Genomic DNA, 21,974 nt, shown 5'->3' on the forward strand with positions numbered 1-21,974 from the left:
AACGATCTGTTGGCAGCTATCATTATTCGACCATCTAACTCACCGTAAAACAGCCCCACAGTGGTGGTGCACTATCGCGCCGTTAATGCTAAAACAGTTAAGGACTCTTGGCCGATGCCTGTTATCGAAGATTGCCTCAACCGATTAGTAGGTAATCGACTGTTCACTGCAGTGGACCTATTTCGTGAGTATCATCAAATCCCGATAGCGGAAAATAGTCGAAGGTTTACTGCCTTTTCGACACCATTTGGACATTTTGAGTTTGTGAAAATGCCTTTTGGCCTACCCGAGCTGAGGAGAATAGCAAATTGATAACAACAGAATCACATAGCCTGTTTTTATATCATAACTAGTTGTCCCCGGCAAACTTTGTCTTGCCTACTGCGTTTTTTGACGTTTTAAGTCCCTAGCCAAGCCCAAGTTCCCGTTCATAATGTATGAAAACTCGATTTTCAAAAACTCTCAATTTTTCCTTGTTTTTTGCCTCATAAACCTTCCTTTGGTGGAAACTAATAGAACAAAACTCAGACGACCCAAATCGGACCATCCGTTCGCCAGTTATGCGCGGTCCCACGTATGCCACTGCATTTTTATATAAATAGACTAGCTGACCCGGCAAACCTTGTATTGCCCATTTTAATTGTTGCTCTTGCACAGTTTTTCTAATGTTTTTGTTCATTTTCTTAACTTGTTCTACAATAAAAATAGCCACCCACCATGAAAACAAAATTTTTAGTTGTATGGCTACAAAGAGTATGTAAACTCATTTGTATAAACATCGGAAACCCGGCTCCAGAGGCACGTTATCTTCCATTTGGTACATTTGTCTCAGATAAAGAATGCTGTTTGGTGGTTTGGTTGCTAACCAACTTTTTATCAATGTGACTTAAACGCAAACGGACAACTCGACCATAGAATTTACAGTTCAACTGCCATAAACTACACAACAGCGCCACTTGAAAGAAAAACCTTCGATAAAATGAAGGAAACATTTAGGTATGTTGTGCATTTTAGCAGTTTGTGCGTAAAGAAAATGGAACAGTGTGACTTGAAAGTTATCTGTATGGGAACCTCCCGTTCCGGAAACCGCAGAGGTCTCACACCAAGCTAAGAACCTTCCCCGGCCCAAAAATATCTACCTACATAATTTTTACACCAATCGGATAAGTACTTTCCGAATGCATAATGGTCAGACAGACAGACAGACAGATAGATAGCGCGAGTAATAAATTCCTAGAGAAATTCCCAGAGGTATTTCTGAAGTAATTCCACGAATTCTTGAATGAATATCTGGATGAATTACTGGAGGAAGAATCTTTATAGTGAAATCCCTGAAGGTATTCCTGGTAAATTCCTCGAGAAATTACTGGTAAATTACTGGCAAAACCTGGTGGAATTACTGGAGGCATCCCTTGAACCGATTCCTGGAGGAATCCCTGGATTCTTGGAAAATGCGTGTATAAACTCCGGGAGGATGATTTCTTGGATAAATTGCTGTTGTAATTTCTGAACGAATTACTGCATTAAATTCTGCAAGAATTCCTGAGGTAATTTCTGCAGGAGTTCCTAGAATAATTTCTAGGGCAAATCCTGGTGGAATTCATAAAGGTTTTCCTGAAGGAGTCCCAAAATCAAATGCTGAAGAAATGCCTGGATGAATCTCTGGGGGAATCCCTATGAAAATCCCTGGAAGAATTCCTGGAGGAATGCCTGGAGGTATTCCTTAAGAAATTCCTAGAGCGATCCCTAGAGGATTCCCTAGAGAAGCTCCTGAAGGAATGCCTGGAGACATGCCTGTGCGAATTCCTGGAGGAATATCTAGAGAAATTCCTCGAGAAATCTTCAGATAAACTCCTGGAGGGATTTTTGGAAGATTTTCTTGAAGAATCGTTGGAAAACTTACAGGTAGAATCCCAGGAGAAATCCTATAAAGAATTTCTGGACAAATTCTTCGAGAAATACCTAGTGGAATTTCTACAGGAATTTCATGAGGTATCTCTAGAGAAATACCTGGAGGAATTCCTCGTGGAATCCTTGAGAAATCTCCAGAAGAACTCCCGGACGAATCCCTGCAGAAATTACATTAGCAATGTCCAGAGGAATGTCTGGAGTAATTCCATGAAAAAATCTTAGAAGAACATCTGGATGAATTATTGGAGGAATTATCGAAGGAATTCCTGGAGGAATCTCTGGAAGAATCTTTAGAGGAATCCCTGAAGGAATTTCTGGTAGATACCTGGACCAATTCCTGAAGGAATTCCTGGAGGAAATGCTGGTGTTATTTCTGGAGGGATCCCTGGTGAAATCTCTGGAGGAATCCTTGGAGCAATACCTGGAGGAGAAATTTCTGGAAAAACTCCTCCAGGAAACCCTGGAAGAATTCCCGGAAAAAATCCTAAAGGAATTAATTAAGAAATTCTTGAAAGAATTTCAAAAAGGAATCCCTGGAGGATTTTCTGGATCAATTCTTGGGGTGATTCCTGGAGGTATTCTTGGTGGCAACCCTGCAAGAAATGCCTGGATGAAATACAGAGTTCTTGAGGTAAATTCTGCAGGAATTCCTGAGTTAATATCTGCAGGAATTCCTGGGGTAATTCCTGGTGGAATTCTCAAAAGCATTCCTGGAGAAGTCCCAGAATTAAATCCAGAAGGAATGGCTGGATGAATCCCTGGAGAAATCCCCATAGAAATCCCTGGAGAAATGCCTGGAGGTATTTCTGAAAGAATTCCTGGAGGAATTCCTCAAAGAATTTGTGGAGGAATTCCAAGAGCAATCCCTAGAGGAATTCCTGAAGGAATGCCTGGAGGAGCTTCTGAAGGAATTCCAGTAGATACACCTGAGAGAATTTCTGGGAAAATCTCTAGAGAAATTCCTTGTGCTATCTTCTAAGGAACTCCTGGAGAAATCCTTAGAGGAATTCTTAGAGGAATTTCTGGAGGGTTTTCTTGAAGAATCACTGGAGAACTTTCAGGAAGAATCCCTGGAGGAATTCTTTGTCAATTCTCTGAAAGAATTCCTGGAGAAGTTCCTGGATGATTCCCTGGTGTAATCTCTAGAGGAATTGCTTGAGGTATATCTAGGGGAATACCTGGAGGAATTTCTAGCGGAATCTCTAGCGGACTTTATAGGGGAACTCCTGGACGAATCTTTGTAGGAATTTTTAGACGAATCCCTGAAAGAATTCACAGAGTAATCCTGGAACAACTCCCGAAGAAATTTCTGGAGGAATCCCAAGCAGAGGGATTGGAGTCATTTTTAAAATAATCCCGAAAGGTTTTGTACCAGAAGCCTTTACCACTCTTGTGTTCCAGCTACGTGAAATAATTGGCCATTGGAAGTTCGTCTGGGGTCCCGTTGCATTCTGGGCTTTTAGCAAATAGTTTGTCTGGAAGAATCCATGCCTCGTGTTGTGCAGAAGTCCGACCTACAGCACCAGATCATGTATTCTGCCTCGAGTCCAGAGGAGTCCAGCGTCGTCTTCGCCGGACCGTCAAGTTCTACGTGGTGCCAGTTACTGGACACCACCCGACGCCACGACGCTACCACCTATGATACCTGTCACGTCCCCCCTGTTGTAGAGTAGATAGAAATAAAATAGGTACGTACTAAGCGAATTTAACCACTTTTCAGGACCACCCACATCCGAAAACTTCCCCACACATACAACGCCCTGGGACCCGGGTGCATTAGAAGCCTTCTGTGCCCACCCCGAAAGCGGCCGCGGCTCAGACCAGCTCCTTGGGGCAGTACATCTTATATCTCACATCCTCCTTCTACTCTAAAGAAGTTTTACACATTTTTAACAGAAAAAAAATGAATTTCCGTATCTCAATTTGGAGTGTTTACTTACAACGATTTAACATATTGCGGAGATTCCACCTGTTTAGACTTCTGCGCGAAAATTAGTTGCGTGGGCCCACAGATATAAAACCAGACCGCGTCCTGGTGAATATTTTACGCTGTGTTGCTAGGTACACATTTGGTGATAGTTTTGCATTGTAAGCAAACATTTATAACGCACCTACGCTGAAAATGAACCTAATCATTTGCGTCGGAATCTATAAATCATCACAACGGGCAATAAGTTACTGTTATATTACATCATCGCATACGTTGCAATTGCTGCCTTGAAGCTACCGAATACAGTTTCATTGTGAGGTACCATTCTGACTATGCTGCCGCTACTTTTTCAAAATAGCTCGAACATTTTAGTGCTTAATTGGGTTTTTAAATTTGGAAAAATGTATTGATTTTTTAATTTTATATGAAAGAGCACCTTTTTCTGAACCACTATGGTTTTTTTCAGATTTTTAGAACTTTATTTTGGTACCTAAAATTAATTTCAAAAAGGTTTTTTGAAATCACCTATTGACAGCTGGGCAACTGCTTGACAGATCCGCCCAGTACAAAATACGACGAGGGGTGATGCAACAAATCCCTCCCATACAAACTTCAAACTGATTTTTAAATTGGTTCCCGGGCGCCAAAATTCATGAAAATTTGGGTTTCGGCTCAGTTTGGCATGCAGATTCAGAATATAGAATTATCTCAACACCGCTAAAGAAGCCAATTGTGGGAGTGATATTTTCCGACGAGCAATAGGAGCTTGCACAGTGACGTCATCATCTCTCTCTCTCTCTCTCTCTCTCTCTCTCTCTCTCTCTCTCTCTCTCTCTCTCTCTCTCTCTTTTTCTCGTTCGGGGTCGCTCGATACAGCCGTCCTTGCTCGCGAAATAATTTTGAGTGCAATGCTTACAAATTGTATCTCATTTCGTTAGTTATGTTGGTAATGCAAGTCTCTATACTTGTAGTATTTAAAAGAAATTACCGTTTTGGTACTGGGTGATCCAGAAAAAAAATCTTATTCTTCGAGTCTTTATTTAATCTTATACCCAAATTTATCCCATTGCTCCGTTGTTCAAATTCGAGATAGGGTATGTGTTCCATCATTAATCTCACGCTCCCATTTTCATCCTATTCTAAAACAAGCGATTACGGCACCGATTGATTCCGTTCTTTTTGTTTTCATGGGTGCTCATTTCTAACAAAAAAATACAAAAATAAGAAACAAAACAAACAGCGCTTCAATCCTTTGTTTTTCGTAGGATGAAAATGGGAGCCACATGCTTAAAAAGGGAACCAATACCCTATCTTATAAAATACATTATAGATAAAGTTTATTGCCTTGCCATTCATTGGAACATTAGTCACAGAAAACAAACTGCATGACCATAATCCTTCTTCTGGCCAGCCAACATTGACGACACTCTTTGATAAATAATATATTGTAACCATTCGATACCACATTTGCACGAATCAAAACTACGTGATTTTTCTAATATTTTTTTTCGTACATTGCCAATGTTTATCTGCCATGACAAACAACACGATGCAAACTTCCGATCCGATATTTGCGCGAAGCAAAACAACGGGATCTTTCTAACCTAGCTTTTCGTAAGCGGACATTGCCGGGAGTCTTCCTCCACGACAAATAACACGCTGTAAGCTTCCGATCCGACATTTGCGCGAAGCAAAATAACAGGATCTTTCTAACCTAGCTTTTCGTAAGCGGACATTGCCGGGAGTCTTCCTCCACGACAAACAACACGCTGTAAGCTTCCGATCCGACATTTGCGCGAAGCAAAACAACAGGATCTTTCTAACCTAGCTTTTCGTAAGCGGACATTGCCGGGAGTCTTCCTCCACGACAAACAACACGCTGTAAGCTTCCGATCCGACATTTGCGCGAAGCAAAACAACAGGATCTTTCTAACCTTGCTTTTCGTAAGCGGACATTGCCGGGAGTCTTCCTCCACGACAAACAACACGCTGTAAGCACAAAACAAAACAATTCGATCACTCTAGAGCTGCTGGAATTTGTTCTTTTGTTGCACTTTCACACTCTTTCCCTCACTTGTTCACTAATGCATGCACATTGAAGGGTGATTCCTCCCAGCAAAAATATAGTTTCCATTTCCTCAATTAAACGAAAAAAACTGGCAGGAATTCGCCAATGTGGAATTTGGTATTTCACTGGGAAGGAATCACCCCTCACGTGCAGCACACACAACTTACCCAGGCTGACGTCGGTTCACAAGTGGCAAGAGTGAACGCGGTTGGGTGACGCCTGGAGTTGTTGCTACGCAAGCAGGGATGCTAACATTGTCTGCTTGACAGTTCGCATCACATTCAAATGCTCTATATCGCCTGCTGTGATCAATCTCCTTTCCACAGCTTTATGCAGTACATCTTATATCTCACAGGGAGAAGATGCAACATGCCGATTGCTTGAGGCGGAACCCAGTGTTTGAGCCGGAATCAGAAAAACTAGAACCGGTGATGGCTCATGTGATGGAAGTTGTAAGGAGATAATGAAGAACTATAAGCAGTACATGATTCCGACATATAAGCAGGCGGGGAAATTCATTTGAATGTACAACGTCAGTCAATGGTCTAATTTGGGTAAGAACAGACGCTTGCCGGAAGGCGTCATAAGGTAGAAAAGTAGCATTTGCTATTGCATTTGCATCAGATTTCTACAATGGCGTAGTTGGTAGTAGCAAGAAAACGTAAAGAATAACGTAAAAAGGCTCCTGACGGACAAGGGCAGATAGCCGTAGAAAATTAAAATAAAAGTAGTCTCCGACGGACATGGGCGGAGATGAAAAAAGTAATGGTTTCTGATGGAAAGAGGCAGTAAACCAAAACAAGGCGTTTCTCTGATAGGCATAGGCAGAGAACGGTAAAGATTTCTTTTTATTTTGTTACACAAAAAAAAGGATGAAACAACTGGATGAAACAACGGCAGATTGATTCGATGGTATGTGTATTCAAACGAATGTATAAATCTGATGTTCCGCAGGAAAGCGTTCAAAATTGATATGCTAAATAACGAAAAAGTTTAGAGTTTTCACAAACGGTATAAATCACCACCGTTCAACTTTATCTACACTCCAAAAAAAAACTTCAATGAGTTGACATTTGATGTGTAGTATAAAACATGAGATTGCTTTGATTGGTTTACAAGTTGCAGCTCATATGGTTGCAATGTCCAAGAAACACAATTTTTACAAACAATTTTTAGAAACAGTCTTCATATACGCGCGAGATGGAGCAAAAATAGTAGTTTTCAGTAATAGAGGTATTCAGTTTTCAAGGAATGTATAGGATGTTAAACGCAAGCCAGAAGCGTTCAATGAAATTGTTAAGGCTGTAGTGTGTAAAGTTCTACACAGGGTAACGCAGAAAGCATGAGCATAAGCTCAGATGATCATGCAATTTGTAATTGCTTTTCCGTGATTGACTCACACGATTAAACATAGAACTAACAAATGTAGTTTTTGGTTGCCTTACTATCCTCACTCCTTAATAGGCATTTTGAGAGTCCCAAGCTTTAAAAAGTCAATAAGAGACAGAGAAAGGAAAAGATTACTTCTATTGCATTGCACAAATTAACAAGGATTTAAAAACGGGGTGAAACAACGGCAGATTGGATCAATGTTAAGGGTATTCAAAAGGATGTCTAAATCTGAGAACAGCGTTGAAAGTTGTTAAAAAAAAACTTCAACAGTTGACATTTAATGTGTTATTTAACACATGAAAATGCTTTGATTGGTTCGTCAATGCCACATGGCAGCAATATCCAAAAAAAAAACACTTCATGAATACTTCTGGTAGCCTAGAATGGAATGGAGCAGACGAATTTAACCATAAAGTGTGAAACAGTCCATATATTGACGGTTTCCCCCCTTATCGAACACGACGATTTGAATCCGTCGCGGATGAAACCGTCGCCAGAGTCGTCGCAGCCAATCAGCAGGCGGGAGTCTGACGTTTCTCCGATCTCACTAACACAAATAGCAGCAGAGGTGGTGCTTGATTCGTTGCGATGATTCAGAAATGCGACTGGAAGTTGGCAGCGCGTTTTGTTATGAAAGCAACATACAATACCTATAAGCGCGAGATGGAGCAAAAATATCGATTTACAGTTATGGCGGTGTTCAGTTTTCAAGGAATGCGCAGGATGTTAAACGCAAGCCAGAAGCGTTCAATGAATTTGTCAAGGCTGTATATAGTTCTACACAGGAGAACTAAAGAAAGCATTAGCATAGCCGACCATGCAATTTGTATTTGCCTTTCTGTGATTGATTCGCACAATTAAAATTGAACATATCGCCTTGGTAAGTGATGCGAATGATGTCAGTGGTTTCCAAAACATTCCAACCATTAGTTTCATTTCAACATATGTTTTTATTATTTCATTCTTATATGACGAGCCACCTGTTTGATATCAGCAAAATTAACAGAATCTACGTTTGTGTAGAATGAGCTAAAAAAAATAAATAAATGGAGAACATGCTTCTCATAAAAAAAATCGGTAGCTTATTTAATAAAACAAGAAAACATCACGTTTGCAGGATTTTAATATTAAATAGTAATAACATAAGTTGTAATTTTAATAAACTAATGATTAAAGAAATCGCACAATAAAAAAATAAAACAAGTATACATCGCTTAGTGAGACTAATCATGTTTTAAAGAGTAGAGATAACGGATAATGTAAGGAGATAATGAAGAACTATAAGCAGTACATGATTCCGACATATAAGCAGGCGGGGAAATTCATTTGAATGTACAACGTCAGTCAATGGTCTAATTTGGGTAAGAACAGACGCTTGCCGGAATGCGTCATAAGGTAGAAAAGTAGCATTTGCTATTGCATTTGCATCAGATTTCTACAGAAGTGAGCATCAAAGAAGCTGAGTGGTAGAAGTTGCTGCAGAGAGAAGACCCAAAACTGTTCGAGATCATGAAGATTCTAACGAAGCCGCCAGTCGAAAGCCGGGATAAGCAGATCCACAAGGAATACGCTCTGAAGAACGAGAGTGTGATGAGGAAATGCACCGATGGGCTGAAGTGGGTAGTACTAAAAAGAGCACTCTGGCGGATCGCAATAACCATGACGATCTTGGACACAAGGTAGTGGAGAAGGTACTGGAGGCCGTGAGGAGGTGTTTCTGGTTTCGAAGGATGCGGAGCTACTTGAAGCGGTATATCGGGTCGTGCGTACACTGCGCCTATGTGAAAGCGAAGAGAGGAGCAAAGGAAGGGTTGCTGCATCCGATCGAAAAGATTGCAGTACCGTTCGATACGATCTATTTGGACCATGTCGGTCCGTTTATTCGTTCGTCATCACTGAACGAATATATCATCGTGCTTGTCGATGGATTTACGAAGTACGTTGTGCTCAAAGCGGTGCGGAATACGAAGACATCACCAGTGATCCAGATGCTGAACGAAGTTTTTGCTGTTTTTGGGAAGCCGAGACGCATAGTCACCGATCGTGGAACAGCTTATACCTCCAAGGAATTTGAGAGTTTCTGCATCGACCTAGGTATAGTGCACGTGAAGATCGCTGTTGGAAGCCCACGTGCAAATGGGTAAGTCGAACGTGAGAACCGAAGCGTACTGGGTGCCGTTCGTTGCATCAGGTATCAGGTATCAGTAGGTCGGCTCAAGAGGCACGTTCTCCTCCATTTGGGAAATTTGTGCCATCGCCATGAATACGAGCCTATTCATCATTTACCTGAGGGAGAGCGAAGGGAGGAATAAGGGATGGGATAGGGAAAGGGAAGGTAAGGGAATAGGGTCGATATAATCGCATAAGCGTACCACAACGGGTTCAAACAGCGCCCTGAAAAGGGCACTGTAGAAAACGCATAAAGCGTAAAGTAAGCCTATAGCTACTTGCCACAACGGGTTCAGAACAACAGAACATCCTGAAGATTCAGGCTTCTTATGTCAGTTTCACTTAATCAAGTGTTTACCGAGTACTCGGAAACGCAGTTGCGTAAAAACTGGGTAGTTACATATCAAATGATTCAAAGTTCCACAGTCGGATTCTCAGCTAAGATATACAAATGAAGCAGCCTGTTGAGGCTTGTGATGGACAAAATCATAAGTAGGAAAACCACATTGAGTTATCTCAATTGCGTTTCTGCTACGAGATTCCTCAAAAGTCATGGCAAGACTCCCGCATGGGGGCATCCACAAACACTCAATTTCCTAATCGCTGCTTGACGTAATGCCGAGAAGAGATGTTGGTTTTTGAGCCTTTGGTAAATCCAATTGGAAATCATTGAAAGATAAATAGGACAATCCATGCGGCTTCCAATATGGAATGGAAAGGTTCGTGTTCAAAAGTATCCTGGAAATCCGAGAAAACACCCAAACAAAATTATTTTTGAATGAATGCGTTTCCAATATCGTAAACAACATTGGGTAAGCAAATCACAGTGGACTTTCCATTTTGGTAAGCATGTTGGTTCCCATGGAGAGGCATGTTTGCTAGAAAAACATCACGGGTGTGATGCTCGACAAAGCGTGCTAATCATTTCAAAAGAAAGACGTCAAATTGATAGATTTGATCTTCATACGAAGACATTATCCACTTACGGAATAAACTTGACAGTATAATCCCACCAAGATTTGGCTGCAAGGCTGCAAACAAGTAGTTTTATCAAAACATTTTGGGGCTCGAGGCATGACACGCAAGACTGTCATTTAAATTTTACAGAAAGTAGCAAACATCGGGTCAAACGCAAAATGCGAAACCATATTGGTGTTAATTAACACATTACATCTACATACAAATCCTCCCTACGAAAGTAAGGTTCTTGGACCAAAGCTGTTCTTTTATGCTGAAGATTGATCTGAGCTGTCATAACCATAGCCACTACCCAAACTAGGCACGATCAAACTCTTACAATCACAACACAAGAAAAAAGAGCAGCGATAAAAACCAATTCGGTATCGATTGAAGAGCGCCAGAGACGAACATACACAGAGGACACTGTGAAGAACGCATAATGCGAAGAGCCATATAGGTTATAATTAAAACTAATAAACAACATACTAATAATTCCACCCTTATTGAGCCTCGCAGTTGAGGCTTAAGAAGGATAGCAGATTATCTCGGAGAAACATAAGGTCAATTGCACCATTGCTCCGGTTAGCGCAGTAAGGGCAGAATACTGTGGAGGGCGCCCTAGTACTCCACAGGCTCCGTTTGTAGTTAGGTTTTTATTAGACCCCCCTAACCATTCATTCTTTGGCACGGTAATCATAAAGCCGCATAACACCATGAATTAGGGGTCACCTGTTTAGTGGACTCTTACCACTGGATCAGGCGATCCGTAGTGTTATTCTTAGCCAATTGAGACAACCGCTACCGACACTACACAGCTATCTAGGCTGATCGGGAAAAGAAGTTAACATTGATGGTCAACTTCCAAACGAGCCCGAACAGCCCAGTAGCTGTGATCACCAGTGATCCAGATGCTGAACGAAGTTTTTGCTGTTTTTGGGAAGCCGAAACGCATAGTCACCAATCGTGGAACAGCTTATATCTCCAAGGAATTCGAGAGTTTCTGCATCGACCTAGGTATAGTGCACGTGAAGATCGCTGTTGGAAGCCCACGTGCAAATGGGTAAGCCGAACGTGAGAACCGAAGCGTACTGGGTGCCGTTCGTTGCATGGTGGCGGATAACGACAAATTCTGGGATAAACATCTTCGTATGATCCAGTGGGGACTCAACACCATGATCAACGACTCACCTAAAGTGCGGAGCCGTAGCGTGGTCCCATGGCGCCCTTGGCAAGCATGCAGGTTGGTGCTTCACGACAATTAAACATTGCTAATTTGCTAAAGTTTGTAGCTATTTTATTTATTTTCAAAGTTTCTCTAAAAGTTGTATTTTGATAAACAAATTCCCCCAATTTTTAATTTGTTATAGTGTTTTTCATTCGTGTATTTCTTTAAGAACTTTAATGAGAGTCACCCAAAAATGATCCGAAATGTATATATTTTATACGAGTACAAGTACGAACACATTTTGTATTTCAAAAATCTCACTAAGACCAGCACAACAATTAGATATGACAGTTCAGACTCCTAACATGAATAAATAATGGATTAATTTCTTCAGGATATCTTACAGTATTTGTTTATTTTTTTGTTCAACTGAATCTTGTTTCCAAAAATACTGAATTGAATTTTAGGGGTTTTCAGGAATCCTCAAACGATTTAGTTTTTCCTATTCTCGGTGATTCAATTGGTTTTACCCAGAACTGCGCAAAATCAGTCATGTCAGTTGACTACTGATTTTGCACCACCGTCACTATCACTGTAGGCCGATCAATATCAAGACGACAGTGACCAGCAACGACTTGATACTGACCCGCCCTCCAGAGCACTATCATTGCAACTGAACTGATATTTTTGCGATGTTAGCCAAAACTCAAACTTTTTAATGACTAACTTGCAAAACTTGTTATTTTGTACCACATATTCAAATTTCTTCACGGTAAGTCTTTATTTTGATTTTTAAACGAATTTTTAAGATGGCCTATCAGTGATATGTACCCGCCATCACAGTCAGTCCATTTGTGAGGGAAAAAGGAAAACGACGGTGACTCAACAGACCACACGCTGACTTGGATCGCAGTCAGCCTATCAAAATCGGCGGTTTGCCTACCATTGCATTGATAGTGACAGAGAGCAACTCTGGTTTTACCAGAATTTTCCAATATCTTTACCATAGTTTTTTTTTTTAAGTTTAACCCAAATATTTCTCAAAAGATCTCTAAAAAAATCATTTATCATTAGACGATCCATGGACATGGAGGAATAACAGGAGGAATTTCTGATGAAAGCTTTACATGACTTTTTGTTGGTATCTCTGGAAGTATTTCTGCTGCAATCACTGGAGAAAAAAACTGAAGAATCTCCTGCAGAAATATCCGGAGGAACAGGGTTTGAGTGCTAGTAGTGGATCCCCTAAGCCATCGAAATTTACTTCTGCAGCTTTTTAGCTATGTTACGTTGGAGGATTGTTCCAAAGTGGAATTTTATAACAAGTTTCATGTCCCCTCTTTATGTTAAGACCGTCAAACATACAACATTAATAAATTATGCCAGTGAAATACGCATTTGAAAATATGCATCGATGTTGCCTGCTATAATGGACCCCACCGGGGTCCACTATAGGATTATTTACAAATATCTCGGCGCCTATAGTGGACCCCCATTTGATTTCCATGTTATCTGTCACGCTGCCGACGGAGCCTATAGTGGACCCCCCTGAATGTGCCTATAGTGGACCCTTTTGAGTGTTTACATTCATTAAATAGTTAAAATAACCGATTTTTGTGGCCACTGGGCAATTCGTTTGCCAGGAACTGCTGTGCAGCAATGCAATCGATGTTCCCCCGGTGGAAGTTGCCTGGAAACAGTTGATTTGGGCATTTATATTCGAGTTTTCTGTGGGGGTCCACTATAGGCGCAGGGTCCACTACTAGCACACAACCCTTACTGTATGAGCATGAGCATGAGCATAGATGACCGCACAATTCGTAGTTGCTACTCCGTGATTGACCAGAGCAATCGAAATTGCACAAAGAACCAATGAATAGGGCTTGGGACTAGCTTACTATTCTCAATGCACACAGTTCGAGAGCTCTCAACTTTAGCAAGGTCAATAACGACGCCGGCCACGTCCTTACGGTCATCGAGGATGGGAGGGAATGTTAGTAAGATAAACGTTGTTATAAAGACCGCGAATCGCTGCATCTCCACGTTTGTCTAAGGAAGGAATTTTTGTTAGTAAGGTAGGGTACATTGTCAGTCTGGGAGTCACCTATGGTTGATGATATGATTTGACAACGGATCAATATACACAAACCGCCGTTAACAACCGACCACTTTTCGACGCAAAAACAAGCCAAAAACAAAATTCTATCGCGCGTCTCCACTCCACTAGGGAGCAGAAACCTTTAGTCTATTCCACATAGAAATACAATGAACGCGATTCACTTGTCGGCGCCCGGATTTTTTCCTCGACCGGCGAGCCCCAACTAACATTTTTCACTGGTGATGCTTCGACGTAGCCGACCAGCCAGAATGCCGTTTGCGCGCGAACCCGAAACCCACACACTTGTCGGCGCCCGGATTTTTTTTTCTCGACCGGCGAGCCCGAACTCAATAGGGAAGTGGAACCATCTCGGCAGGGGTCCCACTTTAGGCACTCCTCTGCCATAACTTAGCCAATTCCGAACCAATTGACATAATCCTTGGAACGCGTTGAGATACGTACAGTATCTAGCCGTGAACAAAATTTCACGTCAATTGGTTCGGAATTGACTGAGTTATAGCGAAGAGTGCCCAAAATACCGGCCGCTGCCCAAGTGGTTCGCTACCCTATCTTTTGGTTTTTAACCATCATATTAAATGATTATAATATGGAACAAACTCACCGATAAACATCCATCGAGTCACCACCAGCTTCCTCAACACTAGAACGCACGAACCGGACTGATTTTTTGTAGGTATGACTACGACGAACCGAAACTGTACTGGATTTGGTGGCATCGCGTCACCACCAGCTTCCTCAACACTAGGACGCACGAACCGAACTCCCACTACTAGCACACAACCCCTACATGATGAAAACCCGGGAGAAATTTCAGCAAGAATTTCCAATGGCAGAATTTGTAAAGAATCACTGGTAAAATATCTGAAGAATACTTGGAAGATTTTTTATATGAATCCTTGTAAAAGTCATTTAAAAAATCTCTGGATGATTAAAAAAAACTCTAGGTTTCTGAAGAAATCCCTTGAGGCAGGGGTTTTCAGACGTTTTGTTCCGCGGTGAACATTTTAGGAATAAACTGCCACGCAGTGCAGCTGCTCAAAAATTTTAAAAGATGTAATTTCAAAGTTCTCTAAATTGCCGGGAGTTTTGATATCCTTCGCACGTCTCATTGCTATCAGTGATTCACGTTGTTTGTCAAAAAAAAATGCCTAGAAAAATGTCTGAAAGAATTCTCAGAGACATTTCTGAAGGAATCTTGCAGGATTTTCCTTAGGGTTCCGTGGAGGAGTTACTGATGAAAATCTATAGAAGGGTTTCTAGGTAATTCTTGAAGATATTTTTGCAGGGATCTTGGAAAAATATCGGGAGGAATCCCTTGACTAATTTCTGAATAAATTCCTGAAAGCCTCCCTGGAGGAATTTCTAAAGGAATCCATCGAGAAATTTCAACAAGGATCTCCATAAGATTTTTTACTTTGTTTTTTTTTTTTAAGAATCCCCTCTCACAAAAGTTTTGCGGGTTTTACCAGGTTTTCACTAGTGTCGCCCCCTGAGAATCCCCGAAGGAATTTTTGAGAGAACTTCTGGAGAAATTCTTAGAGAATTTTTCAAAGAAATCTCTTTTGGAATTTCTGTAATGTTTTTAGAAAAAAATTCTGAAGAAAAACCAGAAAAAAATCCAAAGAAATGCCTGATGAAATTTTTGAAGGAATTCCAGAAATATTTAATTTGCTTTGAGGGAAAAAATCACTGATATTTTTTTTGGGTGGAAACGACTTGAATGATTTCTGCTAGATTTGCTACAGTTGAAGCGCAAATAAACATTTACTGAAAATAACGATTGGATGAACTAAACACTGTAAAATGTTTCATTAAATGCGGGAAAATCCTCGGAAGTAACCTCACGGCATTTTCCAGTACGAATGTTTATGAATTTTCAGAAAGAAACTTTAAACAAGAATTGGCTTCTTTAGCGGTGTTGAGATAATTCCATATTCTGAATCTACATGCAAAACTGAGCCGAAATCCAAATTTTCATGAATTTCGGTGCCCGGGAAGCTATTTTAAAATCAGTTTAAAGTTTGTATGGGAGCGATTTGTCGAATCACCCCTCGTCGCATTTTGTACTGGGCGGAGCTGTCAAACAGTTGCCCAGCTGTAAAAAGGTGATTTCAAAAAATCTCTTTGAAGTTGATTTTAGGTATCAAAATAAAGTTCTAAAAATCTGAAAAAAAAAAATCATAGGTGCTCTTCCGTATAAAATCAAAAAATCAGTACATTTTTCAAAATTTAAAAACCCAATTATTTACGAGGAGAACGAATGGGTTGCAGGAGTTCCTACCGGAATTGGTTCCAGAGGTTTTCCCTGTATGGCTTCCAGAGTCACTCACGAGATTCCTTTCGAAGAAATTACAGTAGGAATATTTTTTCAAGAAATTTCCGTGAGCTTCCTTCTTTAATTTTTCCCGGGATTTCTACTGGAATTGCTCCCGGGATGTTTCTCAAAAGTCTTTCAGGATGTAAATTGAGAGACAGTTTTTTTTCTCTAGTTTGCAGAATTTCATTCAGTGATTCTCCTGACACTTTTTATTCATTTTTCCAGGATTTTCCCGAGTTTTTCCGGGAAGATTCCCGAAATTATCCTTGAATTCTGGGTGTTCGTTTTGGGTTTTCTTTTATAGTTGCTTCCGGAGTTCTGGGATTTTTCCAAGAGTTTTTCTCGGAATACATGCTGGAAAACCCCATGAAGCTTCTTGAAAGAAATTCCTGTAGAAATATCGAAATCCATCCTGGAAAACCACTGAGAGAAATCTGAAGGTGCATTGGAGAAGTTTTAGAAGTTATCCAGCGATTAACTCTGGAAGCATATCAGGAAACCCTTAGGAAACAATCCCGAGAAGCATTTCTGCAGAGACCCCGGGACAAAACCCTGCAGAAGTCAACAAAACAACTTTCATAAACGTTTTTAAGAGCTTATTATATAAGTCATAAATTATCAAAATTTCATTGCATTCGGTTCATTGAATTCGGAGATATAACAGCTCAAATTTGGCTATCGGATAATTATATCTTTTTTCTAAAATCTTTATCACTTTGTGTAGAATAGCCCGATATTTTTCAAACTTTGTCCACTGATACACAACAAGTTTATCAACTTACAGTAAAAGTTTGAGAATATTCGATGCACTTTTCGAAAAGTTACAGCTTATTGAACATTTCTTGAAAAGTGAGAATTTTGCCTGTCCCGATCATTTTGTCTATCCCCTGTATGAATGAATGTCTATTCAATTTCACTGAATTTTACATTAAACAATTTCTTGTATGGAATGTTGAACGCAAGCTTCATTGGAGCGTGGGATATCACAGAAGTTTGCATGCCATATCATGTAAAAGTAATAAAATATCATGTAAACTTCCATTATATGTCATGTAATACAGCATGACTTTATGTGTTTACATGACATACAAACAAAAATTTACAAGATATATCATGTAAACCATCATAACACTAAGTTTACATGACTAAACTGAAGATTACATGACGTGTAAATCTAATTATTTTTATCTGTGTGGGTTTTGACACTCTTACCTTCTTCGTCTTCTATATGGCTTTACGTTCCCACTGGAATTTGGGCTTTCTTTGCTATTGCATGAATTTGTATATTGTTAGGCAAGCACAATAAAGCACTATGCCCAGGCAGTCGAGGAAATTCTCCCGACTGGAACGGGAATCGAACCCGCCGTCTCCGGTTTGACAATACATAGCCAGCCTTAACCATTAGGCTAACTGGAGGAGACCCTCTTACCGTTTATCAATAATACATTGACAAACTCCTGCATCAAAGAAACGGCATCCTTAAATAGTTGACTCGACAGTCTAGTTGTTAAAGCACTCGTCTAGCATACAAGAATCATGAGTTCAAATCTCATCTGAGCTGTGATTCTTTAATCAAATTTCATTTCGCTATTTATTTGACGCCGGCTTAAAACCTTGCGGATGTTCGATCGCTACCGTACTCTAATAAATGGCGTGTGGAGGCTAGCAGGGAGGAATACATACACATATTTTAAGCCAGCGAATAAATTTCCAAAACTGTAGAATGTTTTAAATCAGAAATCTAAAAAAAAATCTGAAAGCGGTTCACGAATATCTTTTCTTTTTGCTTGTACTTACCCAAAGATCTAAAGCATAAGTTCCCAAAGCATTAATTTCAAGTATTTTCGATAAATAGTGACACATCTGAATTTGTATGTGTATGTTAATTGTGCATAGTGCATGATTTCTCCCCCATTTTTAGTTCTTTAGCAAGCTAATAAGCCATATTAGGGTTTTTTTTTGTACTTACGACAAGAGTAATCCCGTTGCATGCCCGGCGTTCCCTTGTTCTTGTTCTGCACTCCGATGATTGCTTCCATTGGCACTTCAGTTCGCGGTATGGAGACGGCATGCGGTGGCAAGTAGATTGGCTGAAGTGTGCCGAAGGTGCACTCCGATGGGATGTTGTTCCGGCAGCCACCGTGCGTCGTTGTGCCACACCATTCACAGCGGTAACCTGTGTTTGTGGGGGGAAGGGGGCGAGAAGTAGAAAAGTAAACCTTCAATATCTAAAGTACGTGAACAAATACACATCACTTGGTGTACTTAGGCTAACCAAACGAAATGGCAAGTGCATATTGAAACGCTCTGACGTCTATTTGCAATATACACAACAGAAACACGTTTTCAGTGGACAAACTAAATTTTGTTTGTGAAAAGAAATCCCCGTGCTCCAATGAGAATTGAATCTACCACACAATATTCGATAGGTGGGTACTTCATTATCTCCGTCAGTTGAATGTCCTTCACGCCAAACAGACGAGGGAGACATTCAAGCGATTCCGTGGCTTGGAGGTAAAGAAGCACTCATCAAGCAAATAGGGAGTCGTTGGTTCGACTCTCATCGAAGCTTCTTGATTTTTTTTCCCGATTTTAGATTCAAATTTGTCAATCGAACACGTGTTTCTGCTGTGAAGGTACATTCCAGCGACGACTACTTGGACGCGTAGGGTCTCTACTCACCCGTAAGGCATTCGTAGGACCAGCATGCCTTCTTGCAGTGGGCGCACTTGGACGATTGCGGCAGATTGCCCTCGCGCCAGTGGTGCTGGTGTTTGACGTGGCCCAGCTCCTTGCCCGGCACGTACGTGGCATTCTCCTTGCAATCGGGGATCGCAAAGTCCTGACACTCGGCGTGGGCAAAGTACTCGCAAACTGTTGGAGGAGAAACAGATGTCGATATTAGGTTCATTTTGAAGGTTATAATGTTGCCAAAAATACTCACTTAGACAGTGCACGGCGGAGGTTTCATCCAATCGTTTGCGGCAGACCGAGCAGAACTTCCGCTTGTGGTGCTTTTCCGGCTCGGACCAGCAGTGTGCGACCGGGTTTCGGATGAGATACGGTGCGACGCCGAGGCAAGGTGTTATCACATTCTTCTCGCACTTGTCGTGAACGATGAAGTTGCAGACTGGAAGTTTTCGTTTTATTGGAATAGAATGGAATTTATGAGTAAAATAATTGTTGAATGTTGTCTTTGGTGTGTCCCATAGTTGTCCAGAATACGGCGAATTTGAACGTTCGAATTGCTGGTTCTGCAGAGTTCGCTTCCAACGTAGTAATTCATAGGTTTCGATGAACTTAACGGTTTATTGATGAGTGCAGAGCTCAGTATATAAATGTATACTTTATATTTAAAAAAAAATCTATACTAAAAATAATGTGAACGCTTAATAATACAATGTTAGAAATTGTACAACTACATGCAATAAAAAACTACAAAAAAAATATGTTTAATCATACAATGCAATTCTCAAATTTAATGCAATTCGCGTGTTTTCCAAAACCAAAAAAGACTATGCTCAAGAAAACTTAACAAATTTAAAATGAAATGTCTATGAATCTCCAACAGGCAAACAAACAGTCTGACAATCTTATTTTCTTTGATATGTTGATTATTTAAAACAAAATATTATTATTATTTCTTTATTAGTGAGGCTTTCAGACACAGGCTGGGTCACCCCCTTAAAAAAATCAGCGACGCGATTCACAATTGATTTTTAACACTCCCACGGCGATGTCTCCCAAACAAGGGGAAGGGTAATTTCAACTTGTTGTTAATCGGCCATTTTTCATCCGATTTGCAAAATTTTGTGAACCATTGAATTTTTGCAGCCGTCTAGATAAAACATGTTTGAAATAGCGATTGAACCAAAGTTGCATTTTTGAGTACTCGAAAGCTCGGAGCACATAAACGAAACCTGTCTTAAGCCAAGTGTTCCCGTTTTCATCCTATTAAATACAAAGTCTTTGGTTTAGTTTTTTTTTGTATTTTTTGTTAGCAGTGACTCACGACAACGATAAAAAAGCACGGAAACAATTGGTGCTTAAATCGTTTGTTTTTGGAGAAGGGTACTAATACCCTACTTAAAAAAACGCAGCTTTTTTAGAGTTATTCCAAATGTAAATGTTTTCATTCATATGATGCCGAGTTGTCCGTATTGATAAATAAAAAAAAACATTGCATATAATTATATGTTATATATATATAAACCAGTCGAGTCGGGTCGAGTCAAGTACAAGACACTGAAGACGACCTTACAGTTGAGGTCGAAATACGTATCTGTCAAAGAATGCAAATTCTTAGTGGAATTCAAAGGAACGCGATTTTCTTTTTACTTACAGACAAGGGTGCGACCATTCATTTGCAAAGATTTACATTCATTACATTCACGCTGTGGAAAGTTGCCTTCACAGCTCGCTCACGACTTTGGTATGCATGTGCGACCCCAATGTTATTCGGCAAACTTTCAGATAAAACTACAAGGTTAAATTCATCCATACATTGTTTTTCGATAGCATGCTTCTGAACTGAGATAATAGCAAATGAATGTAAATCTTTGCAAATGAATGGTCGCACCCTTGCTTACAGATATTCCCCTAACAAGCCCAGGTTAATCATCATGTTTCAGATATACTTATTCGGCAGTTTCTTTGTATTTTTTTTTTCAAAAAGCTATTTGAGAACTTCGGAATTCCTTCGGCATTTGCTTAGGTAATTTCGTTGCTAATTCCTTTAAATATTGCTTTGCTTCGGCGATTTATTTGAATATGCATTTGGCGGGAAAGTAGGCATTTCTTGAAAATAACAGAAAATGGGATTTTATACGGCAATTTTTTGATATTTTTCAGTAATTCTATTGTAAACCTATGCGAAAATTTTCCAAGGAAATAATGTTGAGAATTATTCAATAATTCATTCGTTATATTCTTTGGGAATCCTTTTCTAACTCTTTGTAACTTCTCTCGGTTATTCTTTTGGATATGGTTATTTTTTTTATTACCGAACAGGTTTGGGCCGAAGGGTCTCTGAATTTCAGAAAAATTTCTCCTGTGCTAGAGGTCGTGGATATATTATCATATATGGAATTCAGAATTTTTCCGGAAAACGCTAGATGAAATTTCACGATTTTCCAATTTTTTCCAAAACACCCCAACTTCAAAAAGTCATATCTCAAAAACTATGCATCGTAGAACAAACGTCCTTTACTGACTCTTGCTCCATGAAGGGAAACCCAACGGGAACTCCAGAATCTTTGTTGAAAGTTCTCTGTAGAAAATCCATAAGGTATGCCGGGATAAATTGTGGAAGGAATGCCTGGAAAGATTTGCAAAAAAATATTCAAGGATCCCTCATAGAATCACCAGAGAAATACATGAAAGAAATTTTGGAAACAATCTAGAAAGAACCACTAGAGGAATTCCCAAAAAAATACTAGAGAAATTCTTGATTAAATCCCTGGAAAATTTGGCAAAAAATCGCTGGAGAATGGATCATTGAAGGAATCTTTGGATACATTTCCAAGTAATTGCAATTAGCAAATTAATCTCTGAAAAAAATATCAAAGAATATCCAACGCTTGGCTTAAATGGAAGTGCCATAGGAATAGAGTGTCCATGCAAAATTTCAGCTAAATCCGTTAACTTTTGCGGAAGTTACTGCGATTTTAGTGATTTTATCTATTTTTAGACATGAAATCTTTGAGGGCTATTTTACCCCACTTCCCCCTAACGGAAAAATCTGAAAATCGGCCAGATATCATCTTTTATATGGAAAACCATACCCTGAAAATTTCAGCTCAATCGAAGCACATCGATTCCACTTCCTTTGGAAAGGGGGTCGCGGTTCTCGCGAACTGGCTCTTAACCATTTCTTGAAGAATCCCTGGAAGAACATTTCAAGGAATCCCCACAGAAATTCTCAAAGAGATCCCTGGAGGACAT

The 21,974-nt window shown here is 40.1% G+C and overlaps 1 protein-coding gene across 5 annotated transcripts in view; it reads right to left on the reverse strand.

Moving 5' to 3' along the window:
• LOC109415607 (diacylglycerol kinase theta) overlaps window positions 1-21,974 on the reverse strand; it is a 171,780-nt gene that overhangs the window by 88,220 nt on the left and 61,586 nt on the right. For all 5 annotated transcript variants that reach the window (XM_062846707.1, XM_062846708.1, XM_062846710.1 and 2 more), the window contains exons 2-4: window positions 18,976-19,161; window positions 18,714-18,905; window positions 18,001-18,207 (exon numbers count right to left, since the gene is read on the reverse strand). In XM_062846707.1, the coding sequence (XP_062702691.1) occupies window positions 18,001-18,207; window positions 18,714-18,905; window positions 18,976-19,161 (585 nt within the window). The remainder of the gene's footprint in view (window positions 1-18,000; window positions 18,208-18,713; window positions 18,906-18,975; window positions 19,162-21,974) is intronic.

Source organism: Aedes albopictus, chromosome 1 (assembly GCF_035046485.1).
Source record: "Aedes albopictus strain Foshan chromosome 1, AalbF5, whole genome shotgun sequence".
NCBI lineage: Eukaryota > Metazoa > Arthropoda > Insecta > Diptera > Culicidae > Aedes > Aedes albopictus.